Source organism: Rosa chinensis, chromosome 5 (assembly GCF_002994745.2).
Source record: "Rosa chinensis cultivar Old Blush chromosome 5, RchiOBHm-V2, whole genome shotgun sequence".
Classification (NCBI taxonomy): domain Eukaryota; kingdom Viridiplantae; phylum Streptophyta; class Magnoliopsida; order Rosales; family Rosaceae; genus Rosa; species Rosa chinensis.
Genome location: NC_037092.1, coordinates 53129734 through 53148606, shown reverse-complemented (window position 1 = coordinate 53148606; position 18873 = coordinate 53129734). Strand labels below are relative to the sequence as shown.

The 18873-nt window shown below is 38.2% G+C and overlaps 1 protein-coding gene across 1 annotated transcript; it reads left to right on the top strand.

The window, feature by feature from the left end:
- The first annotated feature begins 947 nt into the window (after positions 1-947).
- Positions 948-2557, top strand: LOC121049468 (fe-S cluster assembly factor HCF101, chloroplastic-like). The gene is made up of 2 exons (XM_040506943.1): positions 948-1473; positions 2203-2557. Exons 1-2 carry the CDS (start codon positions 1305-1307, stop codon positions 2358-2360), a joined length of 327 nt encoding a protein of 108 aa, XP_040362877.1. The 5' UTR covers positions 948-1304; the 3' UTR covers positions 2361-2557.
- The last annotated feature ends 16316 nt before the right edge of the window (positions 2558-18873 follow it).

Here is an 18873-nt window from a genome sequence, read left to right as displayed (position 1 = left end):
GAGGGAAGTCAAATTGATTAGAGACGAATCCCAAATTTAAAATGGTTACATTCAGACCACATTTTTATAAAATTCTGTTGTGTGAGTCTTTATCCAAATTGATATAACTGGGCTTGAAGCCCTGACACTTGAGCAAAACAATAACAAAAATACCCACAGATCCTTAATCTCTCGACAGCGCCTCACTCTCTCTCTCTCGACACAGACCTGTAACCAAAACCCACAACTTTCAGTGCCTCTGCACTTCAACCATATCTCTTTGTTCTTGACGGTGTCAAAATCCATCTGATCTAAAACCTAGACCTCTCTCCTCTTTTCCTCTATATTCTACCCCTAGACCCCAAATCCATCATTTTGAAACCTTGGACCTCTCTCCTCTCTCCTCTCCCCGACAACCAAACCAGTTTCCGCCTCATAGGATTGATGGTGAATTCATCCCATCACTCTCACTTCAAAATAGACAGCAGAGAGCCCTAGATTGGAAACCCTCTCTTCTCCAATTCTTCGAGTCCTCTTTCTCTTGCATAATCCAAGGTGGCCTCTCTCTATATATGTTTACAGAAGAACCCAAAGCTCAAGCTCATTTGATCCCATGAACTGGTCAAGAAGATCGAGTCGGTGCGTAGCATAGATGACGAAGAACCCCATCGCAACTGATTCTCTCCTGAAAGGTAAATGTCCCCAATTGAATCTATGTTAGAGTTGGATCTCGAGATACTTCGCATCTGTGGTAACCTCTCCGTTATTTCTGATTTCCATGTTGCCATTATCGGCATTTGTCTCTCTTCTCCTCTCTCATGCTCATCGATTGTGTTGATCTTTGATTGTAATTTGGTACTGCGCAAATTATGTGGATTTCATACCGTATTGATAATTCGCTTTTCTTTTTGGGCTCAAGAACTAATTTTGATTCGCTTTTGTTTCTGGGTATTCAGGATTTCATAAGAGAAGGACCTCCCCTAAATGGGTCTCTCAGATGCTCTCTAGAAATGGTTTCAGCTCAAATCCTCAGATAGGCATTCACTCAGTGCTCTGTCTTTTCATGGCGGTCTGTTTGTTCATTCTTCTCTTGTTATATGTTTTTGTTGTTCCATTTGCTCAGTTTTTGTGAAATTTGCTTGACTAATTAGTTTCATTAATTATTTGATTGGTTGCTTAGAAGCATAGGTCTACTTTCTCATGCATCATCAACTGTGTTTGTTATCTGTTGCTGTATTCATCAATCAGATTTAGCTATAGATGAGACCAGTTCTAGAATAACATAATGAATTGTTGCTGGTTTGGGTCAATCTTGGAACTGTCTGATGTTTCTGCCAAATATATTTTTGTGGGTAATTCGGTATTGTTGTGCTTCTGCAGCAGTTCATGGTTGTATACTAGAATTACTGAACAAGAAACTTGAAAACCAGAAATGGATATCACGAAGAGGCACTGTGTTAAGCTCCTTCACAACTAAAGTTGCTTCTTTGGAAGGTAAGGCTTTCTCTACCTTCTTGGAGCAAACCCAGCAGCTTTAACTACTTCTGGATTAAACCCAGTTTCCAAAATTGCACAATTCAGTTTTGTTAGTCTTTGATTTGCTCCAGAAGGAACCCATTGCCTTTCTTTAGAGGGATTTTGATTTTTTTAATGAACTGGAATTGTTCAGAATTCCATATGGTCAAAGCCATGAGATTTAAGAATGAAACTTTTACAAAAGAAGCATTATTTATGTTGTGAAAATTTAAGCATTAGCATTCAAGATTGGAACTTGGGCAGCATTGAAAATTTTCTATCAAATCAGATTGGAGAAAGTCTTGAATTATTGAACAATATTAGAAATTGAGTTTGATACTGGGTAATACTTTTCCTTGGATGGTTTTATTACACTAGATTGATATGATGATTTTGTTTTCTCGTAATTACTCTTTATCTCCAACTCTTCTCTAGACTAGGAGAAAAAAAAAAAATATCCCTATTCCTCATTTTTTGTTCTTAATTTCTTGTTTACTCTTCAATATATTAGTTTTCAGTTTGGTTGTTACTTCTCTGCTAGTTCCTTATTCCTTCTTCATAGTTCATCATCTGTGAATAAACCAGCACTCTTGTTGTTCATCGTTCCACATCTAGATGTTAATTTTGGCAGGTAGTTTTTGGTATTTGTTAATGGCTTCTTTTGCGATTAGCATTTTTAGTTATCCTATTGCCTTTGGTCAAATGTAGCTGGTGCTGCTGCAGTTTCAAATGGGATAGCTGAGAGTGATGTGCTGAAATCATTGTCTCAAATCATTGATCCAGACTTCGGGACAGACATCGTCTCGTGTGGATTTGTGAAAGACTACAAATCAATGAGGCTTTGGGAGAGGTCATTTAGAGCATGAATGTGAAGATTTTCAATGACAGACATTAAAAAAGATGTCCTGACCAGGTATATTGATTTTTCATCTCAGGTTTCATTTCGGTTAGAGCTCACTACTCCAGTACGTCCAGTAAAGGACATGGTAATTGACACAATCACCATTGTTATATCAAGAACTTGCATATACTTGATAATTTGATATGGTAGACTTTTGATTTATAAGTGCACTTAAAAAATGCTTACTGATTGATGTATATGTGAATGAATCTCAATTTCTTTCTTGTCCTTTGAATGAATTATATCTAATGAAAAGATGCAGCTGTAACTATTAGCTTCATGATTTTCACCTTCTATCATTTATGAGAAAAATTATGACTTTGTTAGCTTCTACTTGTAACATTGAATGGACTATTGAGATAGTTGGGGTCCAATAAATCAATTGAGGATTTAGAAATACTAAAATAGAAACTTTTTTTTTTCTTCAGTTGAAAGAAATAGCAATCATAATAAGCTTTAATTGCATTACAGTTTGAGCAAAAGGCAAATCATGAGGTGGTGAACAAGCTTCCTTGGGTCAAGAATGTCAATGTGACTGTGTCAGCACAACCTGCAAAACCCCTTTATGTTGGGCAACTTCCAGCAGGGTTACAGACAATTTTAAATATTGTGCCAGTTTCTAGTTGCAAGGTAGACTTTCCATATTTGTCTAGTGCTTTCTTAGTTGGTATTTTTCTTTTGAGCTACATGCTAAACTTCATGGTTTCAATTTACAATTGTAGGGTTTGATTGTTGTTATTAAACCTTCTGATGATGGTATATCTTTTTAATTTGAATTCCTGTCTAGAGACCAGCTTCTAACTACGACAGAGTGGTATGGCATGCTTCCAAAAATAAGTTGGGCAAGTTTGTTTGATCATTATCCCCATTTCATGAGCTAAGTACTGTATCGCCAATGAAATTCTTGTGAAGCTTATGTTAATGAAGCTTCCATCTCCATCAGTTTTTTTTTTTTTTTAGATCTCGATAGCACAACTTAAAAAATTTAAGTTCAGAGGCCCTTACATAATTCAATGCTAAAAGATGGTACTTTTAGTGTCTAATTGTGTTCATTTCATTATGTAGGGGAGAGCTGGCCGGATTACCTTGTTGTTGACATGCCCCCCTGGAGCTGGTAATATTCAGCTTACTTTGTGCCAGGTCTTGGTATATTTTCATATGCACTTAATTCATTTATTTTAATTTCATTTTAGGGGTCCAGATTAAGGGAATTCCATTAATCAAATTATGCATTCTCCTTTATATTTGTGTGATCAACCATTATTTTATATGTACATAATTGAGACTTTGTCCATCGTTAATTCTCATTTTTCTCCTTTTGTTCTCTCCTGCCCCTTACAGGCTCTGGATAAATCGAAGTATATGAATGGCCTTCGAGCAGTAAGGAAGCACATTCAAACAGGACCTTGAGTTGCTTAAAGCACATGCTAAAAGAAAAGTTGAATTTGATGCTATTGAAGAAACTCAAGAAGATATTGAGAGTGTTGAGTCTGGGAGCTCCTCAAACTTCAAGCTCCTTAGACTCCAATGAGGTCATGAGAACAGCAAAGCTTGCAAAACTAGACACTGAAGTAAATTTTTTGATGTATTTTGATAGGAGAGGACTATTAGATGTACTACTTCTGTGGATAAAAGATTATCTTTGTACAATCCATTTTGGTGCATAATGTGGATTATAACAATTTCTTCTATATATATATATATTGATTAGTTACTATTAATTTGGTCATTTTTGATTCCACATCCAGCAAATATAATGCATTGAATCATTCTATTAGGACAACAATAGCCACAAAAAAACTGTCGTATGTGCACAATAGTCACAATGACCGAAAAATAAAAACTGTCGTCTGAATGTAAAATAGATAATGGATACTTTGAAAAACTGTCGTCTAAATGAAAGTCACACAATGGCCATAAAATAAAGCGACCTCTGAATTGTAATCACACAATAGTTTCTAAAGTCGCCCGTCGTCTGAAGAATAGTCACGCAACAGCTAATGTTGTCGACAGGCTGCCGGCATGCTGCCGACATGCTGCCGAGCACTTCACACGACGGTTCCCTACAATCGATCTTCATCAGACGGCGCCTCGATAGACTACGGTTTGCCTCCGTATCAGATGACGCTTTTTAGCCGTCGTCTGATTCAATTTTTGTAGTAGTGGGACTAGGATTAATCAATTAAGTAAGTGTTTTTTAAATTTGGGTGTCTTGCAATTCAAGTCCCTTTTTTTAGGTTACCTACTTCTAGTTTGATTGTATTTCCTAGTTCTATTCGGCTCTAATTTTGTTTTTGTTTTTTTGAGAATGGTTTCTTAGAAAGTTTGGTCTATGTAAAAGAAGAAACTGACTCGTATTCCCAATAGAAAAAGGAAACAGCCACACACCATACCTTTTATTTTCTTGCATACTTCCGAAGTATTACCACTAAGAACTAAACCCGTCTATCATTTTTTCAAAAAAAAAAAAAAAAAAGGAAATGAAAAGAAAAAGCCTTGCGTCTATGAACGCCAGCCAGTTACTCTTATCAAATTTTCTCTTAGCAGACTGATTTCAGAGTTAAACTCTCCCTATCATTTTTTTGACTAAAACTGATTCCATTCAGATTAGTATTTCGAAGTGAAAAATGGTCTCCTACTTTTACATCTCGTTGTCGTTTAGCCCAGCTCCACCGTTTATTTGCAACAGTTTTAGTCTTAGCACTCCCCTTTATTTGCTACAGTGTTTGGTATCTTAGTTCCTTTGTGTGCTACAGTGTATCACTCCGTGTCTTTTTGCTACAGTGTTTCGCTAAGTTCCTTTATGTGCCACGGTGTACCAGTTCCGGTGAATTTTTTGTTCCGGTCAATTTTTTGCTAGCTTAGTCTTCCACTCTTCTTATCAAATCTTTTGGCTACAGTGTCTCGCTTAGTTCCTTTTATGACTATATGTGCTCCAGTGTATCAGTTAGTTCCTTTATTTGCTACAGTTTGGGTGCTAAGGTTGTTGGTATCACTTTTTAGCACTCCCCCTTCTTCTATATAAACAGAGGTAGAGGAATTCAGCAAGAGAAAGAGCTCTGGAGAAAGCTGTAATGCCGGACATCACTTCTATCACCTCCCAGCCTCTGCACAGGTTAGTATATCACTATATCTATAAACATATACTATTCTTTCTGTCTTCCATTGTTCAAATTTGTTTGATCTCTGCTCCTGTACTGCTAGTTTTTGTTTTCACACATATCATTGTTGTTCTTGGAATCTCCTTAGCAGCTTATTTATGCCTTATAGTTCTTATTTATGCCTTATAGTTCTTTCTTCATAATAAGCAAGTGATGAGTCGTTGCTGTGGACTGTGTCGAAATTCCCTAAACCATACTGAGGCTGCTGTATTTAGATCTTGAATATATCCCCACTTGCTTCAATCCCACAACAATGTTGGAATTAGTGGTGATAATCTCTTGGACATCAAACTCCAAATTTCATGTTTAATTTTAGCCGTCTTGAAAAGTTATTTTCGTACATGTTCTTCTGAGACATATGCCCCTGAACTGTTAAGTTCATTTCCTTTTCCCGTTGCAAAAATTACAGAAAATCTCAACAACAGAAAAATAGACAAAGACAAAGCCACATTTTGCTTCGGTAAAACATAATAAATACAATGACTTTTCTTTAGTACTGATTAAGAGAACTCTGTTATAAACAAATACTACAAAAAATAGTTTTCTTAATTAATTGACATGTATATTTGCTCTACATTTATAATATTAATTAGATAGTACTCATATTGGGGAACCACCTAGAGCCCACCTTAGGTGGCAGCTTATGTGGCATATCCATATTATCAAAACATAATTTCTGATTTTTATATTTCTATGTTTTCTTAATTACAAAAGTTATTATTATTATTTTTTTACTTTCTTGATTTTATCTTTTAAACCCTATTTTTTTTTCTTTGTGATATGAGTGTTTCTATTGGGACCTCCAAATCTACTCATTTGACCTCATTCTATTATGAATTATTAAATGACATATATAACCTACTATAAAATGACTATTAAGAACAATAATTATACCAAAAAATATATTATATTTATTTTATGCAGACTTTCCAATTCAATAATATTAGATTGTATTCTTTATTATTTTCCTTATCTATTTTTCATTTTTCAATTTCACTACATACTCATTAAAGCATTCATATATATTTAATAAGAATTAAAAATATTATTAAGATAATGTGACATAAAAATGAATGATATATTGATCTATATGTTGAACATGCATTGGTGAGGGAAAACAAAATAAATCCTATTATAATTTATGACCTGAATCTAAGTCTATCCATTATATTTGCAAAAAAAAAAAAAAGAGTAGCAGTTAAAAAATATATATTTTTTAATAATTAATCATGAGGTACAAAAAGTAGAGAAAATAAATAAACATTAAGAAAAAATGATTTCTTCATTTTCTTTAACAGCTAAAATACAAAAAAAAAAAAACCACAGAATAGTTCATGTTATTTTCTTATTGATTAGAAATTAATTTTCGAAACTCAATACCTTGTGTTTGATTTTTTTATATTTTATTGGAAAAACAATTTATGCATGTTGTTTGATTAAGGTATGTATATGTAGTTAAGATTTATAGAGTAATTAAATTATTGAAATGACTAAGTTTTTTATTTTAAAGATAATAATTTGTTTATGAGTGAGGTTATTTGAGGAACTTTAGTGAGGTTTAGTGAGTGTACCTACATGTGTCAGAACGAGCATAATTAGCTATAATGAGCCACGTTCATGGTACCGCCAGAGGTACCGACTCCCACCAAGGGGGTAACCTGCGAAGGCACGGCCAGGCGGGCTACCGCTCGAGCCCTGGACCGCCCCCAGATCACCGCTGACGCTCCGCCACGCGCCGCGTCAAGATAGCATCAGAAGCTCCAGACGCTGGGAATCGAAGCACATCAGTCCCACATCAGAAACAAGAAGAGGTTCAACCTCTTCCTCACCTATAAAATGTTCTCTCCTCTCTCCTCATTAATTACGCAATTACTACTCATTTATTGTTGTGCTGCCCATATACAGTGACTGACTTAGGCATCGGAGAAGTGAAGACTGCCCAACACCGTCTCCCTCTGACGCCCTGTCTCTCATGTTGCAGTAAACGGAAGTCATCTAATCCTCAGAGTAGAGGTCCGCCCACCGGACCCGCGTTAAACAAAGAGTTGGCTACCGCCGGACTTGAGCATTAACAATGAGTAATTTTAGTATTTAAAAATTTGATAGGAGGTGTAAAAAATAAAGAGGTCAAGTGAGTAAATTTGGAGGTTCCAATAGAAAAACTCTTGTGATATTATCTGGGCAACGTCCTCAGACATTGTTTTTTTTTTCTCCTCCTCTCACCCGTCCTCAACCGTCTCACCTCTTCTTCAATTGATCAACGCCTTCTCAATTTGATCTCGGTTTCCTAGCAAGCATCGTCAACAAACGCTCTGCCTAAACGTGGTTAGTTCTTTTTTTTTGTTTTTTTCCCTGAGTATGAAACACGAATAGCATAGCTTGTTTGAAATTAGGGTTTAGGGGGAAGTGGATTTGATAACACATTCTCAATCTAATTTTAGTTTCCTCACAAGCATTGTTAATAGAGCCTATTCCCATTCTTTTTTTGAAAGGGCCTTTGCCCATTCAAATTTGTAATTCTTGAATTGAAGCAGCATCATTGGTAGACATGGACGAACCAAATGAAGTTAACGGTCCAGTTATTGAGCTTGGGCAACTTTGAATTTAATTCTAGCCACTTCAGCTGATCACTTACTGAACCTTCGTCTTAATTCTAGACTTTAGTACTGGAAACAAATCCCTCTAAGCATAAGAAAGGAAGGTTACTCTTACATTTGTAGAGTCCAGAACTAATAGGAGTTAAATCAAATAAACTTCAATACGATATCAGGTATGTTCCAAATGGTCCAGGAGCAAAAAGAAATGTGCTCTTCTAGAACACGGCAAAAAGGAACTGATTAAGGAAACAAGCAGAGAAGCAAAATGTGTAACTTTGTTCATCGTTATTCATCAAGGGAATTATTTGGTTGGGATCTAAATCCTGGCCAATTTTATATCCACAGATATCCAAATGGATATTTGTGGGATATTTAAAACTATTTATGTATATGTGTTCCTATGGTTTGCTCATAGGCCAATAACTGTCATACATGAATTTTTTTTTTTTTGAGAAGGTGTCATACATGAATTTGAAATGCTAAAGGAATGAAAACATGCTAAATGTTTGTGAGATCACCTAACTGCTAAAAAGCTTTCTTCTTTTCCTTTTATACAAATCAAATCAACGTCGATTCAAAATTAACTAGCCATTTAGTATCAGCAATTGTCTTAACAAAGCATGAATTATGAGTTCAAATGCCAAGGGACATTGAAAACCACCATCAGATATGCATTGTATATCCTCAACTACCTAAATTCTGCATCTTGTCAGAAGATTACCTCAATTGAGTTGACTTTTATATTTTTTCTTTGAGAGCAATCTATGTCCAGTGCCTGTATGCAAGCTTCAGTGACAAGTCAACTCTCCAACTAGTGTATCTTCTGGATCACATATACATCAAGGCATAAGATGGGAAGGAATTAGTAACACTGTTAGCAGACTAGATACTTTTCTAAACCATGAAACGCATAACAAGAAATCCTAATATGATGGAAAGTTCCTCCAGTACGTAATTACATTTCACTTTTTCAGCATAGCTAGATACACTTTTCAGCATTTCCTTTACCCAACTGCTTTGTTTTCTTTTGATCTGTGCAGAACAAAAGTAAAACCTTTATCAAATGCAATTTGATTTGATAGTTTGCACTTTTACTTCTTTTTTTTTTTTGAAAGAGGGCTTGCACAACTGCCCTTAGGCCTTGATTATTAATGAAATTTTAGAATACAAGGGGGATATAGTACCTGAATCTCAAATTACAATAAGTATAAGAAGAACAACTTGAGATAATAACGAGAGTCTCCACAAAGGTGTGTATTCTAAACAGGCACCAACTAGCGAAGAGTACACTTCTGGCTACTCTATTCACTTTACAAATTCGGCGACATAACGGAAAGTAAATGCTTACTTGAAGCCATAATATACTAATAAGATCAGCTTTCCCACTATGTTGTCATCGGAAAACCGTAGTTTCATCCTGCCACTAGGAGGTTGAGACCATTTGAGAATTCGCAACCTAACTAGGGCAAACCAAGCGCACACAAGGTGTAGTCCAGGACTGAGCCCACATCGCCTTGCCCTAAACTGACAGGGACTTATTGTCGGCATATAGCCACCATTACCTAATAAAGACAGAAAACAATAAAACATAAAGTTAATAAAATAAAGCAAATTTGGGCCCAAAGCCCAGGCCCAGAACGCTCATAGCCCAACCAAAGAGGACCGCAGACTGCAAGCCGCTCGCCACAGTCCCGCAAGCCAGATCCACACCATCCAACCACCGACAGCCGACCTGCCACTTCAAGCAAACTCGGTAGCCTCTCCATCCTTCCGTCCTCCCCAACACACCTGCAAGCATCGCTGCCACCCCCATCCACTCTTCTCCACCTGACGGTTCCAAGCAACACATACCAGATCGAATCCCTCTGATCCGATTTGAGCCCCTTAGATCCAATCTTCATTCCATTAGGCGACGCCGCCTCTTGCTGACTGCCTTCCGATCATGGGGAGATCGAGCCCAGCCCCACCCACAAGCCCCCGAGCCCGCTAGCACGACCACCTCGCAGCCTCCTCTCCGACTGGATTTATTCCATGGACAACCACCACCGGACACTAGGTTCCTTCCAAACCCGTCTGACGACGCCACCACGAGGGCGAGCCGCCTGAGGGTACACACTGGTTTTCTTTCGCTTTCCTGCACTTTTACTTCTTATCTACACTATATCTGTTTTTGCATTTGATGCACTGACATGCTTTGGTTTGCACATTTAGGGCAAGTCCACCCATTGAGGTTGGCTGCTAGTCAAGACTATTCATTGTTTTTTGCCTTTCATTTCCACCATTTTTCTTGACCAGTCAGATACTGTTCACAAAAAGTCACTCTGGGTCAATTTCTTGACCTACCAACTGACATTTGGTGACTTTTTGTGAACAGTATCTGATTAGTTAAGAAAAAAAAGGTGGAAATGAAAGGCAAAAAGCAGTGAATAGTCTTGACCAGTCAACCTCAATGGGTGGACTTGCTCTTACTTCTTATAGCCTAGCTCCTGGCTAGAACTTACATTTTTGAAATACCATGCATCCTTTGTTATTGATCTATATCCACTTTTATTTAAACCATTTTTAAACACTCCAACAGCTTATGCAATAGATGGAAAAATAATATGGAAGTCGAATTTGATGATCTACAACGAACTGGTAAGTGGAAACATAAGGCTGATATAAATATGTTCGCCTCTAAGTGTGTATGAAGGATCAAACATAAGGCTGGTGACACTATATAATGATTCAAGGCCAGGTTAGTATTTAAAGATTTTCACCGAGTGATAGAGCTTAGGACAAGTTGGCTCAGTTCTTAATTCCTCTTGGTTTCATACTCAATCAAGCAAATACGTACATTACTCTTTGTCAGGGTCAAGACTGTGTTATACTTGGAGCCGATCTATGTAGATGATATTCCCAATTTATGATTAGCCAACTTGGATCCTATTTTCCATGAAAGATCCAAGTGATTTCCATTATTTATAAGCTTTTAACTACTTAGTTGTCTAAGAACATTAAGAGATAAGATAAGGTGAATTTCTATAAGCATGATGTACAATTTGGGAGTGTAGCTTTTTGCTTATATCACAAAATTTGTATCTGCATTCCTATTTACTTTTTGTAGTGCAAGGAACAACAAAAGAGAGCTGAACTTAGCTAGGCAAAGACTATTGTCAATCATGTCTACGTAATGGTACAAGAGTTAAAGAGGTAATACTTGTGAATCCAAATCTATGTTGAAGGAAATCGACTTATGTGTGCCTATTCAAACTAGGATTAGTTCCATGATTGTTCTAGAATTCCTAGTCCTATTCGGAATAGTTTTCCTTGTAACATTAGAACATGTTCTTTGTAATTCCTATATATAGGGCTCCTATTCTCAATATTGAACACACAATTCTCTCATCAATCTCTCTCGAATCCTTTATTCTTAAACACATTATCAGTACGAGCCCTAACTACAAGAAAAAAAAAAACCAAACCAAAAAATTCTTCAAAAACTGTCGCTACCTCCGCCCACCGTACAGCACGCCCCTGCATTTCTGCTATCCCTGTAGCCTCCCTCAGACAACCACACATCTCCGCTGCCCCTGCAGCTCTCGGTTAGCCAAACAGCCACCAAAACTGGACTAGCAGCAGCAGTTTTCGGCCTAACTTCCAGCAACCTTCGGCCCTTCGGCAACAACTAAAACCCACTGTTGCCATCACCACCGAGCCATCCAAAGTCTCCTCCATCGATCAAAAATAGTCCAAGCTTCCAAAAGTTCAAGAATTCAAGAATCAAGGTTTCAAGCTTCGAATTAACAAGTAAGTCTTAAATTAAAGTTCCTGCTTTTGAAATTTAAATTTCTCCTTCTTTTTCTTGGGGACTTGCAACCTCCCTTCTTCTACATCCCACCTTTCTTATAACGTGGGTTTGATTCTTGAAAAGAGGAATCGTGGGGATTCATGCTATTAACGAACTAAAAGCGTTCGTAAGACTTCGGATTAAGAGCGTCCGTGAGCATTGATTTATAACCATATAAACATCATTGTTTTGGTCTAATCCAAATTTTCTTGGAAATCGATTTCTTGGTAGCATAGCTCGGAAATCTTATTATTTATTAGTTGTCGTGGAAGTTTTAACTCCAAAACTAATATTCTTCTTCTTCTTATTTCAGGATGTCGAAGCTGAAGCTTGACTTTCCTATGCTTGATTCAACTGGCTCGGAATACCATAGTTGGGTCACGGATGTTGAGAACCATCTCACTTCAAAAGGGATCCTACCCGTAATTATGGCTCCAAACCCTGAGCTCATAATTGAGCGTACGGCTACGAATAATGCCACCGCCCTCATCTTGATGAGACGCGATATGGATAAATCACTCCGATTGGAGTACATGGCAATCAAGGATGCTAGAGAATTATGGGTTGCGCTAGAAGAGCGATTTGGCAATGTCAAGGACTCCCTCCTCCCTGACTTGAAAGTTCGTTCAATGGAGCAATCTACGATTCGCCGATTTTAAGTCCGTAGTTGAATATAATCCAGAAGCTCTACGCCTCAAAACCATGTTGGGGTTCTATGGACAACCTGTCACGGAGCAAGAGCTAATTGAGAAAACTCTCTCCACCTTCCCCGTCTCAGCAATTTTGGTATCAAAGCAATACAGAGGAGAATATAATGCTGGACGGATCACGAGGTTTCATCAACTAATTAATGTTATGTCTGTGGCTGAAAAACATGATAATATCCTTGTGAAGAATTATAATTCAAGGCCTATCAGAACTAAGAGCGTTCAAGAGGCGAATTATAATCATGCACCCAAAGGAGGGCACAAGGATCGAAACCCGAAAAATAAGGGACAAAATGGACGTATGGGTCCATACAACCGCCCTACAAAGGAAGGTAATCGTCAAAATGAAGGACAAACACGTGGCAACGTGAGAGATGAGGCCGTGGGAATGGCGTCAATCCCTCTAGGGGATGCCACCCAAGTGCAAACAATGCACCTCAATTAAAAGGAGGCAATCACAATGACATATGTCATCGATGTGGATCAAGTAAGCATTGGTTCAAGCAATGCATGCAAGCAATCAATTAACTGCGCGTTACAAGGCATATAGAGACTTAAGAGAGCAAGAAGTCTATCTTGCCGAAGAAGAAGATGATGGTGATGATGCCAACGTCAATCTCACAATAGCGGAATTCCAATCTGATAAAGAATTGCACAAGGATGCTGTAGATTTTGATTAGTGTAGTCCTTTATTTTTCCAAGAATTATGTAATGGCAATTATGCCTTAAATCAATAAAATAACTTATTGTATTAACTCTTTCTCACTAGGCTCTTCCAAGAGTAATTGTGATGTCTAGGAAAGGTTTGAACTGAGAGAACGGTTTTAAAAATGAGCATTGCTCCACCAAAATCTCACCTTAGCTTACCTGGTCACAACCAAATTGGAGTTACCGAATGGATCGAGTGACTACGATTTGTCGACGGTTTGATTTCTCTTTTGGATTAGATTATGGTCACGAAACTTTGATGTAATCATTGGCTATTTTATTAACAAAGTCTCGACTTATTTTATTCTATGTGTTGGACATATTTTAATTTCAAACTTTATTATTTTTTCAGTATGTTTCCCGGAGAGCTAGAATGCCTCGTGGATAGTGCAACTACACATACCATCCTTTGAAATAGGCAATTATTCCTATGGATGGCGCCTACTCGATCTTCTATGACTACGATGGCTGGATCATCTCAATTGATTCATGGTAGAGGACCAGCCCAATTTAGGCTGCCAAATGGCACAAATTTAAATGTCACTGAAGCTCTTTATGCTCCTAGGGCAGGAAGAACCCTATTGAGTTTCAAAGATATAAGAGCTAATGGTTTTCATGTGGAAACACATTGTGAGAATGGACAGGAGTTCCTTTGCATCACCTCTAATGACTACGGACATAAAAGAGTCTTAGAGAAACTTATTGTTTAGATCTAGTGGGTTGTATGCAACCACTATTCGAATAATTGAATCCAATCATGTTATGAGAGATGATTTATGGGATTCCGACACATATAGGCTTTGACATGACCGTTTGGGACACCCAGGTCGTGATATGATGATCTGTATATTAAAGACTTCACACAGACATCCATTTTTCGGAACAAAAAGAAGTAAAAATCAAATTTTGGACCCCAAAGGAGCCCCTGCACCTCACGGCACAGTTCACCTCCAAAACCGGCCTTCACAGGCCGGCGCCGCTGTCCCCCTGCAGCCCAAGGGTGGCCTTGACGCCACCAATGCACTTTTAACTCCAAATCCTACTTCTAAAGTCAATTGTGACTTCATAGCTCAACCAAAATCCTCATTGGTTGTTTCTAAAGCCCATCATTCCTTCTGCAAAGCCTGCTCTTTAGCCAAATTAGGATCGAGACCATCCTATGCAAATGACACTAAAGAAAATATACCATTCTTACAGAGAATTCAAGGTAATATTTGTGGACCTATTCAACCACCTTGCGGATCATTTAGATATCTTATGGTGTTGGTTGATGCATCGATATGCTGGTTACATGTCATGCTTTTGTCCACAAGGAACGCTGCATTTGCTAAACTCCTAGCCCAAATTATTAAGTTAAGGGCTCACCACCCTGATCATTTGTATTAAGTCTATAAGACTAGACAATGCTGGGGAGTTTACATCAAAAACTTTTGATGAATATTGCATGTCCATTGGGATTGAAGTTGAACATTATGTTCCTTATGTTCACACCCAAAATGGTCTCGCAGAAGTCGCCATTAAACGACTACAAATGGTTGCTAGAGCATTGGTTATGTGCACCAATCTCCCTAGTTCTTCTTGGGGCTATGCAATACTGCATGCAACTGTGCTTATTCATCTGAGGCCTACTGCCACTCAACCCTTTTCTGCATCCCAGATGGTGACTGGGTATGAGCCTGATGTCTCACACTTACGCATATTTGGGTGTGCAGTTTATGTGCCAATTGCGCTGCCACAGTGCACCAAAATGGGTCCTCAAAGACGATTAAGCATTTATGTTGGATATGATTCTCCAACTATTGTCAGCTACTTAGAACCCTTGACAGGCGATCTCTTTCTTCATGAGACAGTCTTCCGGTCGTTAGGGGGAGATAAGAACATAAATGTTCAACAGGAACGACAGGAATTGTCATGGTCTGTCCCCACTTTGTCTCATCTTGATCCCCTAACCGCTCAGTCCGAAATTGAAGTGTAGAGAATTCTTGATCTTCAGAATGTAGCAGAATCGATGCCTGATGCATTTTCTGATATCGCTAAAGTGACGAGATCACACATACCTGCTGCAAATATGCCTGCAAGGATTGATGTCCCTAAAACTAGAGGACATGACGCCATCTCAAGAGTACCTGAGAATGGCACTAACGTCCCCTCCCTTGGTGACGTTATGGCTAGGCCCACGGCTCTCGCCAGGAAGCGCTGGAGGATCATAGGTTCGATGGATTCTCGCCCAAGAAAGAAAGCGAGTTTGGCACAAAATAATCCATTAATCATCGATGTAAATAATCCATCTCATGAGAATATTCCGGATTTTGGTTATGTCCAAGAGACATCATTGGGGACACTCCAATGTCAGAACCAATTCCAGAGAATAGGGAGATCTCCATGAATTACACTAGTGTACATGAGATGATGGGTAGAAATTCTAAGACTATTGATGATGCATTTGCATATCATGTTGCAAAAGGAATTATAGAATATGATGATATCGAACCTCGCACTATCAAAGAATGTCAACGAAGAGAGGATTGGCCTAAATGGAAAGATGCAATCCAGGCTGAATTAGATTCACTAGCAAAAAGACAGGTATTTGGGCCTATAACGCAGACACCCCCAGATGTAAAACCTGTTGGCCATAAATGGGTGTTTGTTGGAAAGCGTAATGAGAAAAATGAGGTGGTTAGATATAAAGCCCGCCTCGTGGCGCAAGGTTTCTCACAACACCCTGGAATCAACTACGAGGAGACATATTCTCCCTTAATGGACGTTATAACGTTCCGCTACCTTGTCAGTTTGGTAGTTTCCGAAAAACTGGACATGCAGCTTATGGATGTGGTTACATCATATCTCTATGGGGATCTAGATTCAGAGATATATATGAAGGTCCAAGATGGACTTCAATTACCCAAATCAAGTAGTCCTAAACCACGGAGCGCGTTTTGAATAAGATTAAAATGCTCACTATATAGATTAAAACAATCCGGACGGTTGTGGTATAACCGTCTAAGTGACTACTTGATTGGGAAGGGATATATTAATAATGAAATATGCTCATGCGTGTTCACTAAAAGAACAAGTTCCGAATTTGCAATCGTAGCAGTTTATGTCGATGACATGAACCTAATTGGAACTCTAGATGAGTTAAAGGAAACTGCTAAATATTTGAAATCCGAATTTGAGATGAAAGATCTTGGGAAAACAAGGTTTTGTCTCAGTCTAGAACTCGAGCACCGTAGTGATGGGATTTTAATCCATCAGTCTGTATATACTCATAAAATCCTAAGGCGCTTTAATGAAGATAAAGCAAAGCCTTTGAGTACTTCCATGATTGGCCGTAGTCTTGAGCCCGGAGAAGATCCATTTCGTCCAAAGGATGAGGATGAAGAATTGTTAGAGGCCGAAGTGCCCTATCTAAGTGCAATTGGCGCATTATTGTACTGAGCTCAATGCACAAGCCCGGACATCTCATTAGCAGTGAACTTGTTAGCTCGACATAGTTCTACGCCAACACGCCGCCATTGGATTGGTGTAAAGATAATTTTTCGATACCTAAGAGGTACGATTGATATGATCCTATTTTATCCCTATAGAGAAAAAAGGAATGATGGAAAATTGGGATCGGACCCCAAGAGGCAAAACGACACCTTCCATAGTTTGACCACCGACCATGCCAACGCCGCCGGCGCTGCCACCGGCTAAGGTGGCCGGGTTTCGCCTCCTCCCCTCCATCAAAATGACAATGATGTTTTGATGGGTTTTTCTGATACAGGGTAACTCTCTGACCCTCACAAAGGTCGCTCCCAAACGGGTTATGTCTTTACCATGGGAAGCACTGCGATATCTTGGAGGTCTACAAAGCAGACCCTTGTTGCTACTTCCTCAAATCATGCAGAGATTATTGCTCTACATGAAGCCGTACTTGAATGCATATGGCTAAGGTATGTAATTAGACATATTCGAGGAAGTTGTGGTTTGAAATCTACCACGAATGAACCTACATGTATTTATGAGGATAATGTAGCTTGTATTGAGCAAATGAAGTTAGGTTTCATCAAGGGCGACAACACCAAGCATATATCGCCTAAGTTATTTTATAATCAGCAACAACAATCACTTCTAAAGATTGAAGTGAATCAAATCCGATCAGAGGATAATGTAGTGGACTTATTCACTAAGTCGTTACCTAAATCCACCTTCGAGAGGGCGACAACACCAAGCATATATCGCCTAAGTTCTTTTATAATTAGCAACAACAATCACTTCTAAAGATTGAAGTGAATCAAATCCAATCAGAGGATAATGTAGCAGACTTATTCACTAAGTCGTTACCTAAATCCACCTTCGAGAAACATGTGAAGAGCATCGGATTGAGGATGTTATCCGAACTCCCATGACTGTAGCAATCAGGGGGAGATATCGGCATCAAGGGGAGTTATGATGTCTACATGTTCGATCTCGAAGAGTGAAGGACGTGTTGCACTATTTTTCTCCTCCTCGAGCTTGTTTTTGTCCCATCGAGTTTTTCACTCGAGCAAGGTTTTTAACGAGGTAACAGATGAAGCGTCACCACCAAGTTTGAGCGGCACAAGGGGGAGTGTTGAAGGAAATTGACTATGTGTGCCTATTAAAACTAGGATTAGTTCCATGATTGTAATAGGAGAGAATGTTCTAGAATTCCTAGTCCTATTCGGAATAGTATTCCTTGTAACATTAGAACATGTACTTTGTAATCCCTATATATAGGGCTCCTATTCTCAATATTGAACACACAATTCTCTCATCAATCTCTCTCGACTCCTTTATTCTTTAACAATCTATACTTTGTATGTCAAAGTAACTTTTCTTTGCATATAGTTTCTGGCTACCATATTAATACTGCAGGTAATCAAGGAGTTTGTCTCCTTAAATCAAAATATAGGTGAATCGGAACTCGAATAAGGGGAATGGCAAATGGTTTGGAGTTCATAGGTAATCCGAGTCATGTTTAATTAAAGATTTACATAAATGTGATTACAGAAAGCTTATTTATTTAGTACTGCATTATCTAAAATTCTACATGAAATAAAATAAAATAAAAAATGATGAATAGTACTAAAACCCTTATTTTAAAAATAGAAGCAAAATGTCAATGCGTCATAGTCATGGATTGACATTGGGTGATTTTAACCGTGTGCGTTTGCCCAAAGAGGTTATTAATGTTCGAACTGTAAGGTATTTTAACACCAAGATTTTGTTTTTGATTACATCTTACGTGAATTTTAACATTCCTTGTTATTTTTTGGATCTTGCCACATCGTTTTGAAGTTACTTATTTTCATAAAGCAATTTCGAGGATTATATATTAAGCTGTTAGGAACCATTTCAGTAATGCTTGGGGTATTCCTTTCTGAACTCTGGATTTTGTTTCTCATTTGTTGTTGGTATAAAGTTTTCTTGATGTAGTAGACCTTGACAACAATATTGTCTTTCAATAGTTTGT